The sequence below is a fragment of the Lepidochelys olivacea genome (assembly GCF_965140295.1).
Source record: "Lepidochelys olivacea isolate rLepOli2 genome assembly, chromosome: 25".
NCBI lineage: Eukaryota > Metazoa > Chordata > Testudines > Cheloniidae > Lepidochelys > Lepidochelys olivacea.
Genome location: NC_140435.1, coordinates 9,794,620 through 9,807,545, shown reverse-complemented (window position 1 = coordinate 9,807,545; position 12,926 = coordinate 9,794,620). Strand labels below are relative to the sequence as shown.

Here is a 12,926-nt window from a genome sequence, read left to right as displayed (position 1 = left end):
ACCTGACTTTTTAGTGTCCATTTGGCCTGCATTCCCGCCCCTTGCTCAAGCACACAGACATTCACCCATTTGGCAGGCACAAGTGGGGATTATGCGACCCATGTTGTGCAGACAACCATTTGAAAATCTGGCTCCAAAAGTGGCTAGGAGAATAGATGTAATTGTGAGCAAAGACCATCTTTTGGTTCTATGTTTGTACCGCACCTTGCACAGTGGGGCCTAGATGAATGGTTGCGGTTCCTAGGCCCTACAGCACTACCCCAAAAAAATGAATAATTGCATGCATGAATGAACATGAATAATAATTAGGTGGTCACAGTTTTATAATGGATACTTGAATTCCACCTTCCAAGGTTCCCAGCAGCAGCATACAGTGGCAGTGTCTGACGCCATGGAAAGCTTCATGGCACCGCTGAGCACCCTCAGTGGGCTGGGGCTTCATCAGGGCAAGAATAAGCTGCTACGCAGCAAGACGAGCGGGCCCTCGCGGCGCAAGCGGGAGTTCATGCCCGACGAGAAGAAGGACACTATGTACTGGGAGAAGAGACGCAAGAACAACGAGGCGGCCAAACGCTCCCGGGAAAAGAGACGACTCAATGACTTTGCCATGGAGAGCCAGTTGTCGGCTCTCAGTGAAGAGAACGCCCTCCTCAGGGCCGAGCTGCTGGCCTTGAAGCTGCACTTCGGTCTCATCAGCCCAGATGTCTACGCCCACCAGGTCAGCTCCATCCAGGATTTCCTGGGGATTTATGTCAGAGGGCACAAAGCAGCCGCCTCTTTCCTCGAGGTGGAGCCCCTGACCCGGGACGGCTGCTTCAGGACAAACAGCGTTGTGCCCCACATGGTGGAGCCCACTGAGTTTGCTTACAAAGGCCTCTCCCCACCCATAAATCTCCAGAGCTCTGACCCAAAACAGACCCCACTGGGTACCCAGTATGATCTGAACCCTCACCAGCCAAAGAGGCTCGAATCAGCCTTCAGATCCACCCTCTGCCCCCCTTACCTCAATTACCACTTCCTGGAGAAATACACTTGCCGGTTCCCTTTGCTGGACAATGCCCGTTTCTTGGCCACTTCTCCCAGCATGGCTGAGGCAGGGCAGCCAGGTGTCAAAAGCACTTTAGATGAAGATGATGAGCAGCAAGTGCCCAAAATATCCCCTCTTCCCCCTGGCAGCCAGCTGTGCCCTGCAGAGGACCCTTCTAGGGGCCGGAGCTATTCTGCCCTGCCTCACAAACTCAGAATTAAGACTAAAGCCCTCAGCAGCTGGGAGGAGAGCGGCTCTGACTCCCGTTGAGATTGCAGAGGAGACCCCCCTCCACTATGGGCTGGGAAGGAGGGAGCGAGTGGGGGATAATTATCTTATGCACTGAAGAGGGAAAGTAGTTTGTTTTGTGTTGAGCATGTGAGATCTGGGTGCGAGCAGGGCCTGACGGGGGCTGGTATGTGTCTGGCGTGGTAGTACTTCCCCCAAAACTCCACGTGCCATGTTCCAGTAAGACCCACAGAATCGCTCTGTGTATGACAGGGGGCATAGGGTTTCACCTTGTTGCTTTGCTCCTGCCTGGAGCCAAAAGGCAGGGTCTGGGGTAGGCGAGGGAGAGGAGGACTGAGGCTGGGGAAGGCCGAGGTTACGGGCATGGTGAGCAACGCTTGATCCTCCGGCAGTACTATGCCCCTACGACAGTCGCTCGGGGTAGCCGCCGTTTTCACTCCTCTTGCTTCATGGCCACGTTCTTCCCCGCAGGATGGGGCTATTAAAGCTTTATTCATGTTTCCTGTTTGAAACAACAAATGAACAGAGACAGCATCAACGATGCCGACCTCAACATGCCTGGTGCAGGCTCAGGACACATGTGGGCGTCAGAGAGAGGTAGCGGACTATCTAAGATGCATGCTATTCAATCACGTTTCATCTATAGTCCCATGATCCTTGCAGTCCTCTAACTAGTGGGGCTATTTGTGTGTGTGAGGATGGGAACTGGGATCACAAACCAGTTGGGTGAGAAGAAACCAATTGGGTGGTTTGTATTGAACGGATTCAATTATCCTTTAAGCCATTCCTTAATGGCTCAGACTCTGTCTCACCTTGAATACCTTCAGTGCTCATGATTCCAGAGCTCCTCAATCTAGCCACATTAGAACATGCTTCTGCTGTAATTTGCAGAGCAGTTACCCCATTTCTGAGCTTAGTTACTCTGTAAGTAAATGTGGAATCACATCAGAGAGCTGGCTTCCCAGCGGATTTACACAGGGGTAAAACAAGAGCAGAATCTAGCCCACTGTATTTCCCAGGAATCATCAAATCTCTTCAGATGGAATATGTCCATTTCTCTTAACCAGCATGGCCTAGTAGAAAACATTTCATTTTTCTTTACATCATTTTTTTGGGAGGGGGCAAAAAAAAATTTTATTTTAATTTGTAATTGAGAATTCTATCACAAAATATCTGTGTTTTGTTCATCATTTAACTCCCTTTTATAAATAAGAAATTTTTGAAAAAAGACTTTTTTAAAATTGTGCAATAATTTTAAAAAAAAAACACACCATGTGACTAAGTGGACCAAAAACATTTCTCATTTGAACCTATCTTATTCTGAAAATGGTACCGAAAGCCAAAATCCCTCCTGAGCAAAGGCACATCAGGTTTCGTGGCCAGCGATACACCAGGGAGTGATATGGCCTGCACCACATCTGACCAAGCTGGAGGTGACATTCGAGCAGGAGAGCAAGTGAGGCTCAAACCAACAACCTATATGATGGCTAATGAGAGCCTGAATAACCCAGCCACTGCAGATCCTGGAAAGGGCTACATGAAAATGTGAATTAAAAATTTCACCAAAAACATCAATAAAATGAGAAATATATAACAGGGTTAGATTCCGCCCCCTCCTTTTTTTGGGGGGGGACGACGACAGCTTTAAATGAAAATTAAAAATCTGGACTGGAATCATCAAAGCTACCTCAGGGATTTGGCCCCCCCACGTGTCAGCAATAATGGTGGCAACAGAAGATGGCTGCTGGGGCACTGTTATGGAACAACTAGGGCTGGCTGAAATTTTTCTTTTGCGGTAGAAAATGGGGTTTTCAGCTACATGATTTTTTTTAATGAAAATTTTCCTGTAGAAAATTTCAGTTTTCCATTGAAAAAACCATATGCACAAAAACTGAAATATTTCAATTTGGAAACGATGTTGCAGTTCCTCATGAGAGTCAAGTGTCGGGGGGTAGCCGTGTTAGTCTGGATCTGTAAATGCAGCAAAGAGTCCAGTGGCACCTTATAGACTAACAGACGTATTGGAGCATAAGCTTTCATGGGTGAATATCCACTTTGTCAGATGCATGATACATGCATCCGATGAAGTGGGTATTCACCCACAAAAGCTTATGCTCCAATACGTCTCATGAGAGTGATAGTTTGGTTTCCTCATGCCCCTATTCTCCTCGGTGAGCTGGGCTCCCCAGCCAGACTACATCTCCCAGGATGCACCCTGACCATAGACTCCGGTGAGGTAGGGCCGCCCTTCTCCAAGAAGGGAGACCATGGTGCATCATGGGAAATGTAGCTCACCTCAAGATTCTGCACCTGGCACATTTTGGGGCACTCTGGAAGAGCGAAGAATAATAGTATTAGTGGCTTTGGCCCTTTGGGTCTGTTCCTGGACAGAACGTGGCAGTGCAAAGGCCCTGCAAATATGGAACAAAACAACTTCTTGGAGGGAGCAGGCTCTCTGAACAAGAAGAGGCCATGCAGAACAAGCTGTTCCTGCTCCTTTAGAGGGTTGCCAGAGAGGGGTGTACAGTGTTTATGTAGTAGCTGCTCTGTTGGCCAACAGCAGGGACTGAATTGAGAATCTCCAGAGCTGAAACCCTGAGTTTCTACAGCTTAAACTAAGGAGCCAGGATCGCTAGGGGAGAGCTGGAATAGACCCACATTCTCTGTGGATCAGGCAGCCAGTGGGACACACTGGCCAGTGAGTTACTCTTACATTAACTGAGCACAGAGAAAGGAAAGACTTGTTTCCGAGCAACAGCTGGGGAAAGTGTTTCATGGCAGAAGTTTGAGTGTCCAAAGCTAGCGGCCTCATGGCATCCCTTCTGTCTCAGGTACAGAGCTGCTCAAATTATTCACTGGGAATAAGTTATCTGATGACTGTAGCCCTTTTCTGTTCATGAACTAAGCCTGATTTCTAAACCTCCTGGTGCTCCTGTGGGAATAGGCCCCCCAGCATCAGGAAGCAGCTAGTAGCTGCAGCTGAGCCCTTGGAAGCGAACACAGCCAAGATAACTCTAACATGTTCTCTATCGTCATGTTTCAAGGGCATACACAAGTCATCACCATCTCTGGGAGAATGCTCCCCACAATGGTACAGCACAATTAGGTGCCTATGGGTGTGGCTGGGTTTCTGCAAAGCACTTGGTTCTGGTCACTGTTGGAAGCAGGGTACCAAGTGGAAGGGTCATCCAGATGTTCCTACAGTATGTGACTTTGTGCTGTGTTCACTGAACCCCCCCAAAGCAGAGGCTCCCAGTAGCACAGGTTCACAAACACAGCAGAGGAAGAACTGCGTTGAAATGGAGAGGTAACTACAGGACACTAGACCCAGGGGCACAGTGGCATCCCTACGCTGGTCAATCATAGCACTCCTGGAAGAATCTTCTTGGTGGAGATGGGCCTTAATTCAGAGTTTGATCTCTAGGTAGTGGCAGGGGAATTACATGGTACTATAAACAGACATGGCAATTGCACCTGGAGATGCTTGGTGCCACTGCACAATGATCTGTAAAGAAGCTAGAGGTGGAAAAGACTCGTTAGGTCTTCAAGTCCATCCCTGCTAATGCAGAATTGTCCACTCCAATGTATTCTTGAGTGTAGTGTACAGACTTTAAATGTTCCAGGTGATGGGGTTCCCCTCCCTTCCCTTGGGAGACTATTCTGCCGTCTAACAGATGTTGCCATTAGGAAATGTGTGCTGATTTCCCACCCTAAATTTTCCTCAGCTTAATTTCATCTTGTAGTACCTGGCTAGACCCTATGGCTGAGCTCTAAGAATTCCTCTCCCTCTGTAGTAAGTACATGCTTCAAATATTGTACATAGTTATCAGGGTCTTTCCTTGGCCATTCCTTAGATAAGTCACACACAGTTATGTTCAACTTTCATCCTTCCCTAACACCCTTAAATCATTGTTGCTCTTCTATGAGTTTGTTCAAGATCTATCTATTCCATGCTCTGAGCACCTCAGTTAAGGAGCTGCATAATGTCTGTCTCCAAACTTAAAGTCAGACATGAGCTCAAGCCACAAATTATGGTTCTAGTTCCAAATCCAGATTTGGAAGTTCAGGGGATATCTGGCCCGGGGTTCCGATTCTGACTGTTTTAAAGACAGAAGGAGGCCATTCACAAAATGTGGATCTGGCTCAAGAGTTAGATTTCAAACACCCACTAACAACTGGGAGCGTGCACCCAGGATTTGTTTCCTTGGTTTAGCCTCATACCCCTTCGCCACCTCCCCCATTAGTAGGGTGCCAGCAACACACAATGTGTTTTACCTTACTACTCAATTAACAGAGCCCTGCAGAATATGTCGTGATAGTAGCAAATACGCACAGGGCTGATGCAAAGTGTTAGCCAAAGATGCTTCTTGGCTGTATCTTGCTGCAACATCTGTATCTAACTTTTGAGCATTACCCCACCTGCTTCCCTTCTATTTTTGTTCTTTATTTGTCACATTGATGTTTTCATTTAAGTCTCAGGCTTTTCAGGTCACGGACTGTATCTGGGTTATTTGTCTGGAATGCACCTAGAGCTCTGTGGGTGCTGCATACATAAATGACAAGACAATGTAAAAGGACAAAGAAAGCCACCTGACTACAGAAATAATAGTCCCCATCTCCTCCTTAAGCTCGTTTGGGAAAGAATGCCCTTAATGTGAAGAGAACCACTGTATTTATGAAGATCTGCACTCCGTATTGTAGAGCTGGGTCCAGATGTGCCTAATAAAATCTTCATTCTTGCCAGAAAGGTGTTAAGTGTATTTGATTGTCTGTCGGGAGTTGTAACTAATCCAAACTTTTCAAATCAGGGATGGCTGGAATAATAAATATACCTATTGAGGTGTGGTTGTGCGGTGGGTAACCAGAGAAATATAGGACTGAAAGTGACCTTGAGAGGGCATCAAGTAGAACCCTATGCATTGAGCCAGGATCAAGTAAACTTAGACCATTCCTGACAGGTGTTTGTCCAACCTGCTCTTAAAAACCTCCAGTGATGAGGATTCCACAAACACCCTTGGAAGCCTGGTCCAGAGAGCTTAACTACCCTGAGACTTAAAAAGTTTTTCCTAACATCTAACCTAAATCTCCTTGCTGCAGATTAAGCCCAGTGCTTCTTGTCCTGCCTTCAGTGGCCATGGAGAACAATTGATCAACATCCTCTCTATAACAGCCCTTAACACTGAAGACTGTTGTCAGGTCACCCCTCAATCTTCTTTTCTCAAGACTAAACATGTCTAGTTTTTTGAACCTTTCCTCAGAGGTCGGGTTTTCTAAACCATTTAGCATTTTTCTTGCTCGCCTCTGGACTCTCCAATTTGTCCAGATTGTTCCTAAAGTACGGTGCCCAGAATTGGACGCGGTACTCCAGCTGAGGCCTGACCAGTGGTGCCCAGAATTGGACGCCACCTCCCTAACTGCCAGCCTGTGCCCTCATACAGACAGCGCCCCGCTCCTCCCGAACCTTCCCCCGCCACCTCCCTAACTGCCAGCCTGTGCCCCCATACAGACAGCGCCCCGCTCCTCCCGAACCTTCCCCCGCCACCTCCCTAACTGCCAGCCTGTGCCCTCATACAGACAGCGCCCCGCTCCTCCCAAACCTTCCCCCGCCACCTCCCTAACTGCCAGCCTGTGCCCCCATACAGACAGCGCCCCGCTCCTCCCAAACCTTCCCCCGCCACCTCCCTAACTGCCAGCCTGTGCCCCCATACAGACAGTGCCCCGCTCCTCCCAAACCTTCCCCCGCCACCTCCCTAACTGCCAGCCTGTGCCCCCATACAGACAGCGCTCCGCTCCTCCCAAACCTTCCCCCGCCACCTCCCTAACTGCCAGCCTGTGCCCCCATACAGACAGCGCTCCGCTCCTCCAGAACCTTCCCCCGCCACCTCCCTAACTGCCAGCCTGTGCCCCCATACAGACAGCGCCCCGCTCCTCCCAAACCTTCCCCCGCCACCTCCCTAACTGCCAGCCTGTGCCCCCATACAGACAGCGCCCCGCTCCTCCCAAACCTTCCCCCGCCACCTCCCTAACTGCCAGCCTGTGCCCCCATACAGACAGCGCCCCGCTCCTCCCGAACCTTCCCCCGCCACCTCCCTAACTGCCAGCCTGTGCCCCCATACAGACAGCGCCCCGCTCCTCCAGAACCTTCCCCCGCCACCTCCCTAACTGCCAGCCTGTGCCCTCATACAGACAGCACCCCGCTCCTCCCAAACCTTCCCCCGCCACCTCCCTAACTGCCAGCCTGTGCCCCCATACAGACAGCGCCCCGCTCCTCCCAAACCTTCCCCCGCCACCTCCCTAACTGCCAGCCTGTGCCCCCATACAGACAGCGCCCCGCTCCTCCCAAACCTTCCCCCGCCACCTCCCTAACTGCCAGCCTGTGCCCTCATACAGACAGCGCCCCGCTCCTCCCGAACCTTCCCCCGCCACCTCCCTAACTGCCAGCCTGTGCCCTCATACAGACAGCGCCCCGCTCCTCCCAAACCTTCCCCCGCCCCCTCCCTAACTGCCAGCCTGTGCCCCCATACAGACAGCGCCCCGCTCCTCCCAAACCTTCCCCCGCCACCTCCCTAACTGCCAGCCTGTGCCCCCATACAGACAGCGCCCCGCTCCTCCCAAACCTTCCCCCGCCACCTCCCTAACTGCCAGCCTGTGCCCCCATACAGACAGCGCCCCGCTCCTCCCAAACCTTCCCCCGCCACCTCCCTAACTGCCAGCCTGTGCCCCCATACAGACAGCGCCCCGCTCCTCCCAAACCTTCCCCCGCCACCTCCCTAACTGCCAGCCTGTGCCCTCATACAGACAGCGCCCCGCTCCTCCAGAACCTTCCCCCGCCCCCTCCCTAACTGCCAGCCTGTGCCCCCATACAGACAGCGCCCCGCTCCTCCCGAACCTTCCCCCGCCACCTCCCTAACTGCCAGCCTGTGCCCCCATACAGACAGTGCCCCGCTCCTCCCAAACCTTCCCCCGCCACCTCCCTAACTGCCAGCCTGTGCCCTCATACAGACAGCGCCCCGCTCCTCCCAAACCTTGCCCCGCCACCTCCCTAACTGCCAGCCTGTGCCCCCATACAGACAGCGCCCCGCTCCTCCCGAACCTTCCCCCGCCACCTCCCTAACTGCCAGCCTGTGCCCCCATACAGACAGCGCCCCACTCCTCCCAAACCTTCCCCCGCCACCCCCCTAACTGCCAGCCTGTGCCCCCATACAGACAGCACCCCGCTCCTCCCAAACCTTCCCCCGCCACCTCCCTAACTGCCAGCCTGTGCCCCCATACAGACAGCGCCCCGCTCCTCCCAAACCTTCCCCCGCCACCTCCCTAACTGCCAGCCTGTGCCCCCATACAGACAGCGCCCCACTCCTCCCAAACCTTCCCCCGCCACCTCCCTAACTGCCAGCCTGTGCCCCCATACAGACAGCGCTCCGCTCCTCCAGAACCTTCCCCCGCCACCTCCCTAACTGCCAGCCTGTGCCCCCATACAGACAGCGCCCCGCTCCTCCCAAACCTTCCCCCGCCACCTCCCTAACTGCCAGCCTGTGCCCTCATACAGACAGCACCCCGCTCCTCCCAAACCTTCCCCCGCCACCTCCCTAACTGCCAGCCTGTGCCCCCATACAGACAGCGCCCCGCTCCTCCCAAACCTTCCCCCGCCACCTCCCTAACTGCCAGCCTGTGCCCCCATACAGACAGCGCCCCGCTCCTCCCAAACCTTCCCCCGCCACCTCCCTAACTGCCAGCCTGTGCCCCCATACAGACAGCGCCCCGCTCCTCCCGAACCTTCCCCCGCCACCTCCCTAACTGCCAGCCTGTGCCCTCATACAGACAGCGCCCCGCTCCTCCCGAACCTTCCCCCGCCACCTCCCTAACTGCCAGCCTGTGCCCTCATACAGACAGCGCCCCGCTCCTCCCAAACCTTCCCCCGCCCCCTCCCTAACTGCCAGCCTGTGCCCCCATACAGACAGCGCCCCGCTCCTCCCAAACCTTCCCCCGCCACCTCCCTAACTGCCAGCCTGTGCCCCCATACAGACAGCGATCCGCTCCTCCAGAACCTTCCCCCGCCCCCTCCCTAACTGCCAGCCTGTGCCCCCATACAGACAGCGCCCCACTCCTCCCAAACCTTCCCCCACCACCCCCCTAACTGCCAGCCTGTGCCCCCATACAGACAGCGCCCCGCTCCTCCCAAACCTTCCCCCGCCACCTCCCTAACTGCCAGCCTGTGCCCCCATACAGACAGCGCCCCGCTCCTCCCAAACCTTCCCCCGCCACCTCCCTAACTGCCAGCCTGTGCCCCCATACAGACAGCGCTCCGCTCCTCCAGAACCTTCCCCCGCCACCTCCCTAACTGCCAGCCTGTGCCCCCATACAGACAGCGCCCCGCTCCTCCCAAACCTTCCCCCGCCACCTCCCTAACTGCCAGCCTGTGCCCCCATACAGACAGCGCCCCACTCCTCCCAAACCTTCCCCCGCCACCTCCCTAACTGCCAGCCTGTGCCCCCATACAGACAGCGCTCCGCTCCTCCAGAACCTTCCCCCGCCCCCTCCCTAACTGCCAGCCTGTGCCCCCATACAGACAGCGCCCCGCTCCTCCCAAACCTTCCCCCGCCACCTCCCTAACTGCCAGCCTGTGCCCCCATACAGACAGCGCCCCGCTCCTCCAGAACCTTCCCCCGCCCCCTCCCTAACTGCCAGCCTGTGCCCCCATACAGACAGCGCCCCGCTCCTCCCAAACCTTCCCCCGCCCCCTCCCTAACTGCCAGCCTGTGCCCCCATACAGACAGCGCCCCACTCCTCCCAAACCTTCCCCCGCCACCCCCCTAACTGCCAGCCTGTGCCCCCATACAGACAGCGCCCCGCTCCTCCAGAACCTTCCCCCGCCACCTCCCTAACTGCCAGCCTGTGCCCCCATACAGACAGCGCCCCGCTCCTCCCAAACCTTCCCCCGCCACCTCCCTAACTGCCAGCCTGTGCCCTCATACACACAGTGCCCCACCAGTGCTGAGGAGAGCAGTACAATTACTGCCCGTGTCTGCCATACAACACTCCTGTTCGTACACCCCAGTGTGCCTTTTTCACAACGGCATCACACTGTTGACTCATATGATCCCTGTGAGCTACTATGACTCTCAGATCCTTTTCTGCAGTACTAACATCTCTTCCGTTTCTATTATTCTCCACTTTGCAGATGTGCATTTGATTGTTCCTTCCCAAGTGTAAAACTTTGCCCTTATCTTTATTGAATTTCATCTTGTTGATTTCAGACCAATTCTCTAATTTATAAAGGTAATTTTGTATCCTAATCCTCTCCTCCAAAGTGCATGAAACCCCTCCCAGCTTGCACATGTTATGAGCATACTCTCCACTGCATTATCAAAGCCATTAATGAAAATATTGACTATCACCAGACCCAGGACTGACCGCTGTGTAGCCCACTTCAGACACCCTCCCAGTTTGACAGCAAACCATCGATAACTACTCTTTGAGTGTGGTCTTTCAACCCGTTGTACACGCACCTTATAATAATTTCACCCAGACCACATTTTCCTAGTTTGCTTCTGAGAATATCATGTGGGACTGTGTGAAAAGCCTGACTGAAATCAAAATATACCACATCTACTGCTTTCACCCTTATCCACTAGGCCACTAAACCTGTCAAGGAGATCAGGTTGGTTTGGCATGATTTGTTCTTGATAAATCTATGCTGGTTATTCCTTCTAACCCTATTATTCTCTAGGTGCTTACAAATCGATTGTTTAATAATTTGTTCCAGTTTCCTTCCAGAGATCAAAGTTAGGCTGATTGGTCTATAATTTCCTGGGTCCTCTTTTTAAATATAGGTGTTATATTTGCCCTTCTCCGGTCCTCTGGGACCTCCTGTGTCCTCCAGGAGTTCTCAAAGATAATTGTTAGCAGTTTGCTTCTGCAAGTTCCTTAAATACCCTGGGATTAATTTCATCAGGCCCTGGCAACTTCAATACATCTAACTTATATAAATATTCTTAAAACTCTTCTTTCCCTGTTTTGGCTTGCGTTCCTCCCCCTTTGTTGTTAATAGTAATTGTGTTGATTTTAGAGTAACAGCCGTGTTAGTCTGTATTCGCAAAAAGAAAAGGAGTACTTGTGGCACCTTAGAGACTAACCAATTTATTTGAGCATGAGCTTTCGTGAGCTACAGCTCACTTCATCGGATGCATACTGTGGAAACTGCAGAAGACATTATATACACAGAGACCATAAAACAATACCTCCTCCCACCCCACTCTCCTGCTGGTAATAGCTTATCTAAAGTGATCATCAAGGCGGGCCATTTCCAGCACAAATCCAGGTTTTCTCACCCTCTGCCCCCCCCCACACACAAACTCACTCTCCTGCTGGTAATAGCCCATCCAAAGTGACCACTCTCTTTAAAATGTGTATGATAATCAAGGTGGGCCATTTCCAGCACAAATCCAGGTTTTCTCACCCCTCCACCCCCCTCCAAAAACCACACACACAAACTCACTCTCCTGCTGGTAATAGCTCATCCAAAGTGACCACTCTCCCTACAATATGCATGATAATCAAAGTGGGCCATTTCCAGCTCAAATCCAGGTTCTCACCCCCCCCCCCAAACTTACTCTCCTGCTGGCAATAGCTCATCCAAACTGACCACTCTCCTTACAGTGTGCATGATAATCAAGGTGGGCCATTTCCAGCATAAATCCAGGTTCTCTCACCCCCCCCACCCCCATACACACACAAACTCACTCTCCTGCTGGTAATAGCTCATCCAAAGTGACCACTCTCCCTACAATGTGCATGATAATCAAGGTGGGCCATTTCCCGCTCAAATCCAGGTTTTCTCACCCCCCCCACACACACAAACTTACTCTCCTGCTGGCAATAGCTCATCCAAACTGACCACTCTCCTTACAATGTGCATGATAATCAAGGTGGATTTATGCTGGAAATGGCCCACCTTGATTATCATGCACATTGTAAGGAGAGTGGTCAGTTTGGATGAGCTATTGCCAGCAGGAGAGTGAGTTTGTGTGTGTGGGGGGGTGAGAAAACCTGGATTTGAGCTGGAAATGGCCCACCTTGATTATCATGCACATTGTAGGGAGAGTGGTCACTTGGGATGAGCTATTACCAGCAGGAGAGTGAGTTTGTGTGTGTATGGGGGTGGGGGAGTGAGAGAACCTGGATTTGAGCTGGAAATGGCCCACCTTGATTATCATGCACATTGTAGGGAGAGTGGTCACTTGGGATGAGCTATTACCAGCAGGAGAGTGAGTTTGTGTGTGTATGGGGGTGGGGGAGTGAGAGAACCTGGATTTGAGCTGGAAATGGCCCACCTTGATTATCATGCACATTGTAGGGAGAGGTTTCAGAGTAACAGCCGTGTTAGTCTGTATTCGCAAAAAGAAAAGGAGTACTTGTGGCACCTTAGAGACTAACCAATTTATTTGAGCATGAGCTTTCATGAGCTACAGCTCACTTCATCGGATCTGGAAATGGCCCACCTTGATTATCATACACATTTTAAAGAGAGTGGTCACTTTGGATGGGCTATTACCAGCAGGAGAGTGAGTTTGGCGGGGGGGGGGGCAGAGGGTGAGAAAACCTGGATTTGTGCTGGAAATGGCCCGACTTGATGGTCACTTTAGATAAGCTA

The 12,926-nt window shown here is 52.2% G+C and overlaps 1 protein-coding gene across 1 annotated transcript; it reads left to right on the top strand.

Moving 5' to 3' along the window:
* Positions 1–391: 391 nt before the first annotated feature.
* Positions 392–1,297, top strand: NFILZ (NFIL3 like basic leucine zipper; the record flags this gene model as incomplete). The annotated part of the gene is made up of 1 exon (XM_084614901.1): positions 392–1,297. The coding sequence occupies one exon, from the start codon at positions 392–394 to the stop codon at positions 1,295–1,297; it is 906 nt and encodes a 301-aa protein (XP_084471027.1).
* Positions 1,298–12,926: the final 11,629 nt, after the last annotated feature.